At 31.9% G+C, this 15,596-nt stretch overlaps 1 protein-coding gene across 1 annotated transcript; it reads left to right on the top strand.

Moving 5' to 3' along the window:
- The first annotated feature begins 2,641 nt into the window (after window positions 1-2,641).
- Window positions 2,642-15,584, top strand: LOC134252048 (sodium/myo-inositol cotransporter-like). The gene is made up of 16 exons (XM_062734469.1): window positions 2,642-2,826; window positions 5,844-5,992; window positions 6,283-6,354; window positions 6,478-6,582; window positions 7,046-7,105; window positions 7,239-7,343; window positions 7,478-7,583; window positions 10,065-10,145; window positions 11,513-11,724; window positions 12,075-12,210; window positions 12,915-13,022; window positions 13,172-13,322; window positions 13,563-13,731; window positions 13,861-14,082; window positions 14,556-14,778; window positions 14,897-15,584. Exons 2-16 carry the CDS (start codon window positions 5,861-5,863, stop codon window positions 15,112-15,114), a joined length of 2,100 nt encoding a protein of 699 aa, XP_062590453.1. The 5' UTR covers window positions 2,642-2,826; window positions 5,844-5,860; the 3' UTR covers window positions 15,115-15,584.
- The last annotated feature ends 12 nt before the right edge of the window (window positions 15,585-15,596 follow it).

Genomic DNA, 15,596 nt, shown 5'->3' with positions numbered 1-15,596 from the left:
TCTTCATCACTTGCATACGGAGTTTATGTATCTCAATTGATTCGATACGCAAGAGCATGATCTACGTATGAAAAATCTCTAAAACGAGGTAAATTATTGACAAACAAGTTGATGAAACAAGAATCAGTCTCGTTTAAAGTCATCATTTTGTAAGTTCTATAGTCAATACAATGACTTTGTCAGCAAATACAATTTATCATTGAGTCAAATGCTGACTGAAGTTTTTTCATACTAATTGTTAGTCCATTATATATACACTGATTTGACGACGGATTTTTCCGTTATTTCCCGATCATGACAAGGAGAACACGGCGGGTGTGACCGGTTTGTAGGGAATGCTCACTCCTCCATGGTACCTGATCCCACCTCTAATGTTTTAGATATGGCCTTTACCATCTTTGTATCTGACCGGTTTACACTTGCATGTCTTACACCTGCTGAAGGTTTTGGTGATGTTGTAGTGAGACTTTATATCCATCATGTAGGCAGCTCTTTCTTTTTCTGTTGCAAGCTGGTTGTGCACTCTTTTATGCTCTTTGTTAACCTTTTCTTTCATTTTACGCCTTGCTTCAACCTTCAGCTATGTGGTTTCAGACATTCATTCTTTCTTGTTGATTTTCTTCTTAGGACTTCTTCACATGTATTCTTGATGATACCCCTTCCATTAGTCCATTCTCTCTCAATATATAGGTCTTGTTCGATCTTCAATGTACAGTGCACTAAATCTATTCCTCAGTTCAAAGTGGAATATGTTCTCTCAATCAGGTAATTTAGTTTGTCTACATTATACTTTATTCTCAGTTTATGTCACAGTTTTTGTGTTTTTGTAATGTTATTATAATTGAAAATGCAACTGAAGACCGCCATGCAAAACAGAAAATGACGTTTAACAAACTGATACCCCTGTTTTCACCCAAATCAGTCACAAAAGTTGCCCAGTGGAATGTACGTCCCATGTACGAGACGGAAATAGCTAAGCAAATGAAAAACTACAGCATTGACGTTCTAGACATAAGCGAAGGAAGATGGAATCAAAGTGGGAAGATAACACTGAATACAGGAGAAAAAGATCTTTATTCGGGCAATGAGAACGAAAAACACCACATTAAAGGAATAGCGATAATGCTATCTAAGAAAGCAAAAAAATAATCTCATGGAATGGGAACCTGTCAATGGAAGAATAATGGGGGTGGGAAAAGACAATACTGGAGAATATTGGAGAATACAAGGAAAATGGAGAAAGTCTGATTGAGTTTTGCGAAACAAACGAACTTGTGATAGGAGAAAGTTTTTTTTTCCTCACAAAAACTAGCAAAACAACCTGGAAATCATGAAACAGCAAAACAAAGAACCTAATCGAACACATTATGATAATCAGAAATGGAGAAGTTTGTTTCAGGATTTAAGAGCTCTGAGAGAAATAGATGTTAGCTCCTACTACCATGCACCTGATACTATCCAAAGTGAAAATCAAACTGGTAAAGAATGCAAAAACTTAGACAAAGAGAACGAAGAACAATGTACACAAACTGAAAAAAGGCCCATTGTATAGATCAAAAAATTGTCCAGCTGTTGATAGTAAAGAGACCATTGTTATAATTTTATCAGCAAATTATTTGACAATATAGTTTGCATTGTTTTAGAAGTTACATACTCTAACGTATCGAATCAACTGGGTGATATTTTTTTAAACAGGTGACAATGGTATATTGCTATAAATTAAAAAGGTGAACGACAAAAATGTTATTTATCATAAAGGTTTGTTCTAAGTTTGCGATTAACAACTTTTTTCGACTTAAAGATTGCAAAACTGGTTGTGTTTTTTTTTTTTTATCAATTGCTACAACCTTTAATTCCTGTCCGAACCTATAAAAAAAAAAGACATTTTATGTCGGTATAAACAATCCTATAAAGTTGGTTTAAGCACGTAAAATTCTGAACATGAAGAAACAGAAATGATAACAATAGTTGTATTTTATTTTGAATTGTTCAATGTATCAAGCTTTACGAACTAAATGATATAAAATTTCTTTAAGTAACATGAATACTTTGACTTGTGCCCTCTTACACTATAGTGTTCTAAATATTAGAGAAATGTTAAAATGCGCAATGTTTAGTTCTTCTTTTTTTTTGCCTCACTGGAAAAGTTTTTTACAGTGTAACAGTATACTGTAATTGCTTCATACTTAACATACTAATGACTCTCTATTACTATTATAATAGTCCCTTCATTAATCTTGGGTACAATTAATATACTTCTTTAGTTTGATTTGTTTTACAGTTAATTCTAGATAATAACTACTGATAGAATGTGTGTTTCATCTATTTTGGCATTAATCAAATTTTACCATTTTGTTTTTACTTTTTATACTTACACTACTTATTGTCTTAGTTATTTTGTGGACTTTCCTTCATTATTAATTAATGAGTGTTCAGGCCTAATAAGCAAGTGGCAATTATCTTTAAGCATTATCTATATTTGACCAAATGCACAAAAGCAGTTTTCAAGTGCAGTAACTGACATTACATGCGCAAAATTTTATAAACTAACAAAAATATAACATTATTGATTTTAAGTTTTAAATTTATGAACGTGCTATCAGTGCATGTGTATATTTATTTTCTTCCTTTCTCTTGTCAGACACACGTACAAGGACTACTTCGTTAGGGATGGGGTTTAAAACGGTGGAGACCCCACTACCTACTTCATACATTTGTGAACCTGACGGTTTATCCAACCTCCAGTTGATATGCTCCACTTCATTTCATGTAAACAGAACGAAGAAAGGGGGCGACTCTCAGCATAAAAATTAGGACTTTATAAAGGTAAGATATTCTATATGCCACCAGCAACAATGTTACATAAAGTCTCGTGGTGAATTTATAATGCTTTTTATGCATACATATTACATATTTTGATTTCGTTCTTTAACATCTGCATCAGCCCATTTTGAATACTTTAATTTATTCTCAAACACAGAAGTCATGCATCTGTCTCTTAACAATTAGATGTATTGTGACAATTACTATCTTTAACCTTAAAGATCTATTTAGTTTACTTTTCCTAGTGGTGAAATGAATACATTTATTACATTACATTAAATTTGCATTGATTTTATTTTTCATTACATGTCCTAGAGCCAAAAAGCTGTTACCTGAAAATTCATCAAGATTTTCATTGTATTGTATTCGTGATTTTTATGGCTTCCAGATCAAATTTTTTCTGACCGCCTTTTTTTCAATATTAAATGTCTTGAGAAGATTCTAGATAAGTTATTGCATGTGATGCACATCCTTATTCACCCTTCAAAGGATTGCCAATCTGTGGTCACAAAAGAGTAAATAAAAGAAAGAAACATAAACTCTTAGTCATTATTACTAAACATGCATTGTATAAAAGTAAAAAAAATTCAAGCATTTAAAACAAGATATATTTTTGAATACTTAAAATTGTCAAAAAAGTATTGAAAAGAGTCTTTAAAACGATATCACTGAAAAATCAGAAAACTTGCGATGAATTTGAAGGGGCTTCACCACGTTTTGAAACGGTTTTGAAACACGTTGAAAGTTATTTCAAGTAAGGATGTTGAAACACGAGCATTTGTAAACAATTTCTTGACGAAATAAACACTATAGCATTGTTTGTCTTTCACTAAACAAATAAAAGTGGTTGTTTTAACAGTCTCGAGATCCAATGATGCCGTGAAAAGTAAATTTAAATTTCATTTTGATGAGGTCCCGAAGAATTGAAATTTTCAATGGTTTTTTTTCATCTGAGAGGTGTAAAGTAATTTACCCGAAAAAATTACCTAAATATTTTTTTTAAGTTTTCATTGTAAACCATCTCAAGTCTTCATAAAAATATATAATAAATACTTCATTTCTGCAGTAACGAAATTGGACTTTTTCTTAAAATATGCTGAATTACATATAACGTGATCACATAAAAATTGAAATAAATCATAAATACATGAAAAACATAAATATCCCGAAAATTCGTGTTAATTTATTTACAAAACTGATTTTGCTTTGAATGAAATGTGAAAATTATAGTAAAACCAATAAAACAACAAAAACTGCGAGCAGAGCAAACACAAGGTTTTGAAAACATCAGAGGTTGGATAAGGTGTCATGGTGGAATAATGAATGAAAGTATAGGTTTTAAGGAGAATGCAAAATATTAAACGTAAATGATTTTAGCAATAACAAAGCATGTGCAGAAAATAACATTTTTTAACTATCCAATGTCCTTAACAGCAAAGTAGAAAGTCAATCTACGTGTATATGTATTTAGTATAAAAATATGGAGATAAAGAAAAGTATTTAACCTAAAGGTCCCTCTTAACAATACAAATCATTGGCAGAACAAACACAGACATAAAAAATTTGGTGCCACGGAGGAGCGAACATCCCCAGCACACGGACACATCCGCCGTGTACTCCTTGTCACGAACAAGAAAAACTCAAAAACAACGGAAAACTATCCGTTGGACAACTCTGTGTGTTTCTAATGTCCTTATAATTAGTTTTCAAAGGCCAGTTATTTTTTGACTTAAAAATAGATCCATTCGTTGACAAGGTAATCGATCATAAAAGTTGCGAAATGATGACTTCAAACGAGTCTGTTGTAATCCTTGTTTCATCAATTTGTTTGTCAATAGCTTGCCTTTTTTTTGGAATTGTTCATACCTAAAACATTCTCTTGTGTATCGAATCAACTGAGAGACATAAACACCAAACGCAGGTGATAAGGGTATATTGCTATATATTAGGTAAGTGAAGTTGATGATTAAAAAGTTGAAGTCATCACGTTTATCATAAAGTTTTCTTATATTAAGGTTACCATTAACTTCTTTTTTAGTAGAATATCCGCATTGGAGAAAGATGTGTCAGACTTTATTATTTCTTTTATTTCAAGCTCAATCGGATTTATCGAGTCGACATTTGAAGTAACTAATGCTAATATACACCACGTTTTTTAAATACCCTTTGAAAAAAATATGCAGTAAATTTGAAAGGAACTGGAAACCGATGTTCAATATGTGAAAAATTAAAGAAAACTTGTAACTTTGGCAAAATTTAGCACTCTTTTAAATTTAAAAATTATTGTAAATAAAAAGTTTGTTTTTATGATAATTAAGTTGCGTAGATACTATTGATATGCGACTCGATTATTGACAATAAATAGAATTAAAATACTTTACTTTTAGGTGAAATTATTCTTTGTACACAACTTGTTTGTAACATTTTGTTTTACAAAGAACATTTCTACCTGCAAAGATATCATCTTTTTAGTAATTGTTATTTTGCTGCAATGCTATTTTATTAAGATTGCTTCACTGTGTTAAAAAATTATTAACATTTAAATCAACTACAGAAATTGATCTGATCTATAAAACTCTATACTCAAAATGTATGTTCTGAAAATGGAAGAAAACCCAGAGTTGCCTTTAAATAAAAACTCTCTTTAAAATCTTTGTTGATATTACATAATTTTGTTGACTCTTCATAGATAATATCTCAATGAAACCTAGACGTAGACAAATAGTCTAACATATGAAAATACAAGAAAATTTGAGTTTAAAATATTGTGCTTGAAAAAGTGATTTATAAGCATTGTAACATTAGGAATACTTGTAGGTAATATAGATGGCGTTTAAAAAGTAGTTTTAAATTGTGCAAGATAACCAAATGTATTGGTTTCTTTTTAAATCAAAAATGAAAAAAACACATCTGAAATAAGAGTAAATGTTTTGCTTTACCATATTTAATTTAAAAAGAAAATGGCATGATTTTTATCATAATTTTATTTTAAAAGAATGTCTTGATTTATATGTTCACAGAGGCAAAGAAGGACATCATGGGGGACAAAAGCGAAGCGTACTATAATTTCAAAGCAAATTACAATCTCCATACGGACACTGGCCTCAGTGGTGGTGACATAGGAGTTGTCATTGCATACTTCATTGTCATCATCATAGTGGGGGCATTTGTAAGTATTTTCCCCTAGGGGTTTTGATTTGAAGAACAGTCTTAACACACAATTCTTTATATGTACAAATAAAGGGAGAGATAGATATGCAATCTTCAAAATAAAGAAAGGAACTACTATTATGATAATATACTAATCAAATATGATTCAGTTTTGATGCATTGATCATAGAAAGTGTAATGATCTATATTTGAACACAACCAAAAACAAATTATAAAGGTCAATCTATTTCTCGTCTTTTCCCTAATTTTCATTCATGAATATGCTATATTTTATCCTTTTATTTGTAGGCAATGTACAGAGCAAACAGACAGACAGTTGGCGGTTATTTCTTGGCGGGAAGGTCAATGCTTTGGTTACCTGTATGTAAATCAGTGCATGAAGACAGACTTTGTTTCAAAAATTCTATTCACAGCATAGCTGCTTTTATACTTTAGCAATTACAAAATATGATTATTCTAAAACTACTTATGGCATACTTTTAGGTCGGTGCTTCGTTGTTTGTGAGTAACATTGGAACAGAACATTTCATTGGACTGGCAGGATCCGGGGCAGGCAATGGGATCAGCGTTGGTGCCTGGGAATTTAATGTACATACACTATATGAAGTCAGAATTAATTACTAATGATTAATTTTTACGTTTTAACTGCACACAAACTTACTCTGACACTGTGGACTGATGCAAATTATGTAGCAACGAATTGCAAGAATTCATACTGAACAAAAAGTTCCCAAAGATAATATTTATGTCAATCTTTGTGTCAAATAAGAGCTTCACAAGTTTTTCTAGTGGTGCAAGGCTGTGGCTTAAAAATTCTCAACAAGGTGATTCCTACATACTTCAAACAGTGTCATGGGAAGGGGAAAAAATAATGTAATTATTTTTATCTTACTTCAAACTGATATGTATACACCTTCATAGAAATTTGAATTATTTTGGATAACTAAATTAAAATCATTTCGTCTGTGGTAAATATGAAGGATTTACAATACAATGGAATGATACCTTAATTAAGAGAATGTTTTTATCAGTTTAGAATATTTTGTTGTAGGCAATATTGCTGCTTCAATTGCTCGGATGGATTTTTATACCTGTGTACATAGCTTGTGGGGTATGTGCAACTATCCGAACTAGATCTTTCTAAGTATTCCAATTTAAAAAAAGTTATCTACTCTTATCATATTTCTACCAGATAAGTTTCCCTATATTGTGCTTTTTTGTATTTCTTTTTTATCCTTCAATAGACGTACACAATGCCTGAATACCTCTCTAAGCGATTTGGCGGGAAACGGCTTCGAATCTACTTTGCTGTTCTATCACTTATTTTGTACATTTTCACAAAATGTTCTGTAAGTATGATTAGTGCAGTATGTGACAAACTTCTCATGGTGCTGTTGCCTTCATACGTTAGTTTTGAAATGCACTATTCTTTACGATGTATTGTAAGAGTCTATATTTTAAAACATTTTTCTAATTTATATAGGGAGATCTTTTCACTGGAGCACTCTTCATTCAGCAGTCTCTGAGATGGGACTTATATCTCAGTATCGTTATTCTGGTGTTTGTTACGGGACTTATGACTATAACAGGTATCGTTAATCTGTAACTTTTAATAAAACTAATATTAATACTGAGTAATGAAGGAAATGAAGATAATCAACGAACAGTATTCAATATCAAAGTCCATAAAACAATACAAAATTGAAGCAGAGCAAACACGGACCTCCAAAACATCAGAGGTAGAATCAGGTGCCATGGAGGAGTGAGCATCTCCTGCCGACCGGTCACACCCGCCATGTGCTCCTTGTCTTGTTCGGGGAATAACGGAAAAATCCGTCGTCAATTCAGGGTGAAAATAATGGACTAACAATTAGTATGAAAAACGTCAGTCAGCATTTGACTCAATGATAAATTGTATTTGCTGATAAGGTCATTGTATCGACCATAGAACTTACGAAATGATGACTTTAAACGAGACTGCTGATATTCTTGTTTCTGCAACTTGTTTGTCAATCAATTACCTCGTTGTAAAAATTGTTCATACGTAGAGCATGCTCGTGCGTTTCGAATTAACTGAGATATATAAACTCAATATGCAGGTGATGAAGGTATATTGCTGCATAAGTAAGGGAAGTTGACGATAGAAAATTTAAAGTCATCACGTTTGGTTGTTAGATTACCATTAGTGTCTTTTTCAAGTAAAATATCCAAGTATGAATCAGATGTGTCAGACTCTGTGGTATCTTTCATCTCAAGTTCACCAGAATATATGGTATCGACATAGGAATGGAAATTACCATTGATACTTGGCAATACGTCGTCGATATATCTAAATGTTGAGGTGAAGGTCACAGCAAGTGTTTTCTTCTTTTCACACATAAAATTTTGCACAAATTCTGCTTCATATGAATACAAAAATAGGTCTACTAATAACGGAGCGCAATTGGTACTCATGGGAATTCCAATAGATTCTTGGAAGACTTGGTCTCCAAAAACCACATAGATATTGTCAATCAGAAACTCAAGCATCTTTTTGATGTCAACTTCAGAGTACTTGTGTGTGCAATCAGAATGTGCTTTAACAAAATGATTTTGCAAATGATCATTGACCAGGTAAGTAAATTTACGAGTTCCATTTTTATTGAAAACGCAGCTGTCAATGATATCAAAATACCTGGACTTTAATTTATCGTGGAAAATGGTTGTGTATAAAATTGAAAAGTCGTTAGTTTTTAAGCTGTTGATTTTGGTAAAATCTTGTGATTTCAAATTGTCCAAACAATCTTTGGAATTTTTGAGTATCCACATCTGATTCACATCACTTTTTGAAATATACTGTTGCACAGTACTCTTGAATTTTTTCCTTCACTACTGTCAATATCTTAGTGAGGAGTAAAGAAAGAGGCTTGGTAGAACATTTACTGGAACCTGCTATGTATCTTTGTTTGTAAGGATTCTTATGAAGTTTTGGAATCCAATATATATACGGTAGTTCAAATTCATATCATTTGAATATAGTAAATATAGAAAAGAACATCAATTTGATAACATTCCTATTTTTGCTTGTCAGCAAACACAATTTATCATTAAGTCAAATGCTCTGTGACATTTTTCGTACTTATTGTTAGACCATTATTTACACACTGAATTGTCGACGGATTTTTTTCGTTATTTCTCAATCATGATAAGGAGCTCACGGTGGGTGTGACCGGTCGGCAGGGGATGCTCACTCCTCCTTGGCACCTGTTCCCACCTCTAATGTATTGGAGGTTTGCTCTGCTCCTATTTTGTATTCTTTAATGGACTTTTGCGCTTGAATACTGTTTCTTATCTCTATATATTTCAATTATATTTGATGCAAATAAACGACGTCCAGGTAATTAAAATTTTCTGTAAAAAAAATGTGAAACGAAACATAGAAATAACGAAAATCGATCAGTCTCAGAAGTCATTTTAAGCAATAAAAATCAGGATCGGAGGAAACATGGATCTCTAAGAATGCTCTAAATAACAACAATTTTTAAAAACAAGGCAAGCTTGTCACAAATAAATTCATTATACAAGTATATATCATCGAACTCTTTTAAAGTCAACATTTAGCATATACAAATATACAACGATACGATACAATTATTAAGTCGAATGTTAAATGGCTTTATTTACATATGAATTGTAAGGCCATTCTTTTATTGAATTGTCTACGGATTTTTGTTTTGTTTGCCTGATTATGACAAGGAGCCAAAAGGTTTTGACCGATTAATAAGGATACTACCTCTTCCATGACTCTTGATCCTTTCTATGAGTTTTTTTATAGGCCTTTTTTTTGCTCTGCTCCAAATTTATACTGTTTCAAAGGTCTTGAGTTTGATTATCATTTGTAATCTTCATCTTCATATTTTATCCAAGCTATTACATTTTGCATCTTTCAGATTAAAAAACAAGAGTGAAAACACACAGGTTTACAGAGTATTTTAAGTTTCAGGCCTTTTTATCTCTGTATTATTATTTATCAGAAAGATATATATTTTTGACCATATTTAATTTGAAATTTATATTTACAAAATTTTCAGGTGGTCTTACTGCTGTCATCTATACAGATACTATTCAAGCCTTTCTTATGGTTGGTGGTGGATTAACATTAATGGGACTAGGTAATAAAAAAGGTTTTACATTATCACATGTTAATTTACTTAAATCCCCAATTTCTCAAAAGTTCTACAGGAAAGATTATCTGTTTTTTTTATTATTTGCAGTCATTGACCATTATAAATCAAACAGATTGTAAATCCTGCGATATCTTTTAGTTACAATTTTGATGAAACAAAAGAGAAACTGTCAGTCGTAGTAAAAAGAATTGAAAGTTCGTATATCACAATGATGATTGAAATATGTCCAGTTTAATATTTTGCTAATTTTTCTATATAGTATGAAAAAGTATCTGGAAATATATTTCAATATTTCTACTGACGATTGATACATTGGGAAAGGTACTAATCATATACGGAACATGTACTACTAAACATTTATGAACATCTGTATAAGATACTTGTCGATCGCTCTAAATTACAAAAAAATGGAAACGATCCTTAGTTAAATGTGATTAACATGATTTGGGAACTTATCTGTATATGAAACTAAAAAATGTAGACATTTAAGATTTAATAGATCCAAGAAAACTTTAAAAAAGAAGGTAAAATAGATATTACATAAAGATTTCTTGTTTAAAGATTTTAATTAATGAAACATATGGAGATAACGAACAGTATTCCAGATCAAAACTCCATAAGCAATGCAAAATAGGAGCAGAACAATCACGAACCTCCAAAATACCAGAGGTGGGATCAGGTACCATGGAGGAGTGAGGATCCTCTGCCGACCGGTCACACCCGCCATGTGCTCCTTTTCTTGATCGGGAAATAACGGAAAAGTCTGTCGTCAGTTCAGTGTATAAATAATGGACTAACAATTAGTATGAAAAACCTCAGTCAGCCCTTACTCAATGATAAATTGTATTTGCTGACAAGGTCATTGTATTGACCATAGAACTTAAGAAATGATGACTTTAAACGAGCCTGCTGAAATTCTTGTTTTTATCAACTTGTTTGTCAATAATTTACCTCGTTGTAAAAATTGTTTATACGTAGAGCATGCTCTTGCGTATCGAATCAACTGAGATATGTAAACCCCGTATACAGGTGATGAAGGTATATTGCTGCATAAGTAAGGGAAGTTGACGATAGAAAAATTAAAGTCATCACGTTTATCATAGAGCTTGGTTGTTAGATTACCATTAACGTCTTTTTTACGTAAAATACTAGTATCTAAATATGAAACAGATGTGTCAGACTCCGTGGTATCTTTTATCTCAAGCTCTCCAGGATATATAAATCATATGAAAAGTATTACTTAAATCGTTAATTTTTAATTTAAATATTATTTGAAAATGAACAGAATAAATTTGATGTTAGCAATGAAAAAAAATTGTTATATCAAGACGTTCACTATTTTTACCAACCAGCTTTTAAGGATGTCGGTGGATACGATGGTATGGTTAGAGGTTACCAGAAAGCCATGACAAACGAGAGTTATCAGATACCGAATGCTACCTGCCACCTACCGGACAAAAACGCATTCCGGATGTTGAGAGAAGCGGATGATGATTACATGCCGTGGGCGGGATTCTTGCTTGGTCAGACACCTGGATCCATCTGGTACTGGTGTGCCGATCAGGTAGAACACATTTTTAAAGGTTAAACAGCGTTCATTGTTAAAAGTATTTTTATTTTCACTGAACATATGAAATATTTATATGAAATATTTATATTTTGAGACCAAAGAATCGTTTTTATGTAAATAAGATACCTTGGTCTCATATTGTGATTGTTTTTTAAGGAATTAAGATTCTCTAATGATACAATGAAGATTTTGATTCTTTAAAAATAAATGTAAGCATAAATATCAAACATAATTTTTCCATGAATATAACATGTACGTATTTATTGAAGTCACATTGAAACAAAAAGATAAATATGACCTTTTCAATTAGTATGTAATTTTGTTTTGTTTTTCTTATACAATAGGTTATCGTACAAAGGTTACTTGCAGCAAAAAGTATTTCCCATGCTAAAGGAGCAACACTAATGGCGGGCTTCATCAAGATCCTTCCACTGTTTATGATGGTTATGCCGGGGATGATCAGTAGAATCAAATACCCAGGTATATTAAAAAAAATTTTTTTCAAGCTAACGATCAATTTAAGATTCAGTTTGTGATATCATTGCATGATTTAAAAGCAAACAAAACCAAGCCATTTCGAAACTTACCAGCATCTAAATATGCAATGTAAGTTGGCAGAAATTATAAGATAAGAGATACTATTGGATACGTGTTTACTTTTTTCCTGAAAATATTTTTTTAAAGTGTCACTGATGAAGAAGGGGAAACAGTACTTTCTATTGAAACTCATTTTCTAAATCGAAGCTCTGATACATGTTCATTATCAAAAGAAATACTTCTGATGTAAACCATGATGCTGGATTTTAAAAGGACTTGACATTGAAATAAAAAAAACAAGCACATATTTTGTCAATATTGTGAAAAAACATAACTGTGGGTAATGTTTTCCTAGAATTGCACTAACAGTACACAATACGGAAAAAGAATGAGGTTTTCTCTGACTTAATTTATACATGAATTTCAGAAATTATTATAAACACATTGACCAAAAAGATTTCTTACAGATAAAGAATTGGAATGAAATCCTACAAAAATAATCAAAATTTGAATATAAATGTATATAATATTTAGAATTCGCGCAGCAAGTATATAAATACGACTTAATACAAATCATAACTATGTAAAATACTTTTTGTCTTTTTAAAAGCACTATATCAAATCTGCATTGCCTTGTTCTCGGTCAGATGAAGTTGCTTGTGTGGACAGAGACATCTGTTACGAAGTCTGTCAATCTTATGCTGGATGTACGAATATCGCCTATCCCCGTCTGGTGCTAGGAATTATGCCAGAGGGTAAAGCATTAACTTTTTGGGTATCTTCTTTATCATAGATATTATTAACTTCATACATTATTCTTATACTAGTGGTATGATCTTTTTTAAAAGGCTTAAAAGGGTTCAGGATGGCGATGATGATTTCTGTTGTAAGTCGTTTTTTTAAGGTTTACGTGGGTTAATGATGGCGGTAATGATTGCTGCTTTGATGAGTGATCTCGACTCCATTTTCAACAGCGCCTCTACTCTTTTCACTATTGATATTTACAAAAGAATCCGTAAGACTGCCAGTGTCCAAGAACTTATGATAGTAGGAAGGTACCAAAAACTTAAAATAACATCAACATTTTATTATGGAGTTTAAATGAAAAGTATCTGTACATTTTTTTTGGAAGATATGATTTGAAAAAATAAAGTATCTTTTGAAAAAGAATACAATTTGTATTGTTGGTATCACTTTCTAATAGAAATCTTGGTATTCTAGTGAAAGATTTTTGTATGCTTAAATCATTACACAGGAATGTTCTTCTAACAAGATATAAATTGCTTCATTTTAAGGATCTTTATCGTAGTGATGATCGGGGTGTCCATTGCATGGGTCCCCATTTTGAAGGAAACACAAGGGGGTCAGGTGTTTATTTATATTCAGGAAATAACTAATTACCTGGCACCACCTTTTGCTGCTGTCTTCTTATTGGCTGTACTAGTGCCCATGGTCAATGAAAAGGTATTTCAGCTTTTGTTAATAGATCTGTATTATTTTTTATCATTATTCTCCATATTAAGGTCTTTTGCTATGAGGAAAATACCATATGATCAATCCTGAATAAATTAAATATTTCTTTTGAAATTTCAGGGTGCCTTTTGGTCTTTAATGATCGCGTTATTAGCGGGTGTGATCCGTATGATACTAGTGTATGTGTACAATGATAGCAGCGGTGACTGTCTCAAACCCGATACCCGTCCAGCAATATTGAAGAATTTTCACTACATGTACTTTGCTGTATTAATCACACTAATGACAGCTCTGTTTGCTATTGTCATTAGTTATTTCACTGGAAGGCCCACCGAAGAACAGGTATTTTAAGTTTATTTTCATTTACTGCCCTCTCAGTTGAATAAAATTCAATGATTCCAGCTCAATTCATCCCTTCCCCATATTCATTTAAATGTTCTGTAAGTTTGAGAGGTGTCAAAGTTACGATTGATTTAAACTCGCGTATAGCAAAAACTGTATTTTCACTTCTTTCAAAACAAAATTATACATCAATTTATATATATTGATATATTAGCATATTATATTGAGATAACACATATAAAAGAAGAATCTTAAGCCAGTTCTGTAAGAGTTTTGATATTCATACTGTAGCCCTTATAGAGAAACTCTGCGGAAAGTAAATATGTGTATCTCGTACTACCAACACAATATTGTTTTGAGTTTCGCATTTTATTCTCATTTTGATATATTCACGAAGAGTTTTCATTACCAGTTTTTTCATGAACGTTTTGTAAACTTCGGCAAATTTTGGAAAGACTTTTTGGTGTTTTTAGCTCTTTCGAACAACGTACTGGACAAGACATGCCAAATCCAAAAACAACAAAGACGGTGTGGGCGGAGAGTTTGACAATATTGGAATGTCTATGTCGGATATAAATGAAAAAGGAACAAGTAATGGGACAAACAAACGTCATGTTTTTAATGTAGAAGATGCAGATTTAAAAAAGTACAGGGATCCTTATTTAGATCAACAACAACTAGACCAACAGGACTCAGGTTGTAAATGTCTAATCAAAAATGTTCAAAAAATTAAAATTCATTGGTTCTGACATTATCTGTTTTTTTAAAATACGGTATACATGCACGAAAACTAATTTTTGATTTTGTTTTTTAGATGAAAGTTCCTGTAAGGCTTTATTATTAAAATATCTATGCGGAGCAGGAAAAGGTAACGAGGAGGAAGATCTTAAATTGAAAGAGCACATGGCAAAGGTAGCAGAGCTAAAGCAAGACAAGATAGCTGCAATATTTCTGAACATTGGTCTTGTCTTCATCCTGATGATCGGTGCTTTTCTTTACTTTTTCTGGTCGTATTGGAAATATGAGCCGTAAAAAGCGTCATGTTCTACGTTATTTTAACAACGGTGTTTGAATGAAGTTTTTATCCTGACCACAGTAAATGAGACGTCCCATGGTTACATGTTGAAAAAAAATTGACCTTACGTCTTCCTATATTCTTTAATTTCTGTGAACGTGGTCTACATTCATTTGTAAACTATGCAATTTACATATTTTTATTTCTGTATAAACTACATGATTACCTAACAAATAATTTCACAGAGGTTTCAGTTATCTCAAACATATCTAAAGCTTAAGTTTTCTAGTTATGTATGTATACATTCTATTCTATTTTATGAATAGTGTCATTGTAATATGTTACTACATGTATATATAGTATCTTTTCTTGCACGCAATCTTTTTTATTGTTGCATTGTGTTAGAATTGTATGTATTTGTATTACACTCTACCAGTTATGTAAGCAGACAACAAATATGTGATTAAGACATAAAATGATGCTTTAAGATGATAATGTG

Source organism: Saccostrea cucullata, unplaced genomic scaffold (genome assembly GCF_032062105.1).
Source record: "Saccostrea cucullata isolate Sc308-1 unplaced genomic scaffold, CSIRO_AGI_Scuc_v1 ctg6, whole genome shotgun sequence".
Taxonomy (NCBI): domain Eukaryota; kingdom Metazoa; phylum Mollusca; class Bivalvia; order Ostreida; family Ostreidae; genus Saccostrea; species Saccostrea cuccullata.
Note: the sequence above shows the minus strand (reverse complement) of the source record. Positions and strands in the feature narration are given on the sequence as shown.

Coding starts and splice junctions, on each gene's coding strand:
- LOC134252048 (XM_062734469.1), top strand. CDS start 5,861: ATGGGGGACAAAAGCGAAGCGTACTATAATTTCAAAGCAAATTACAAT. Junction 13,023..13,171: donor GCTAGGAATTATGCCAGAGG/GTAAAGCATTAA, acceptor CGTTTTTTTAAG/GTTTACGTGGGTTAATGATG. Junction 13,732..13,860: donor TGCCCATGGTCAATGAAAAG/GTATTTCAGCTT, acceptor TTGAAATTTCAG/GGTGCCTTTTGGTCTTTAAT.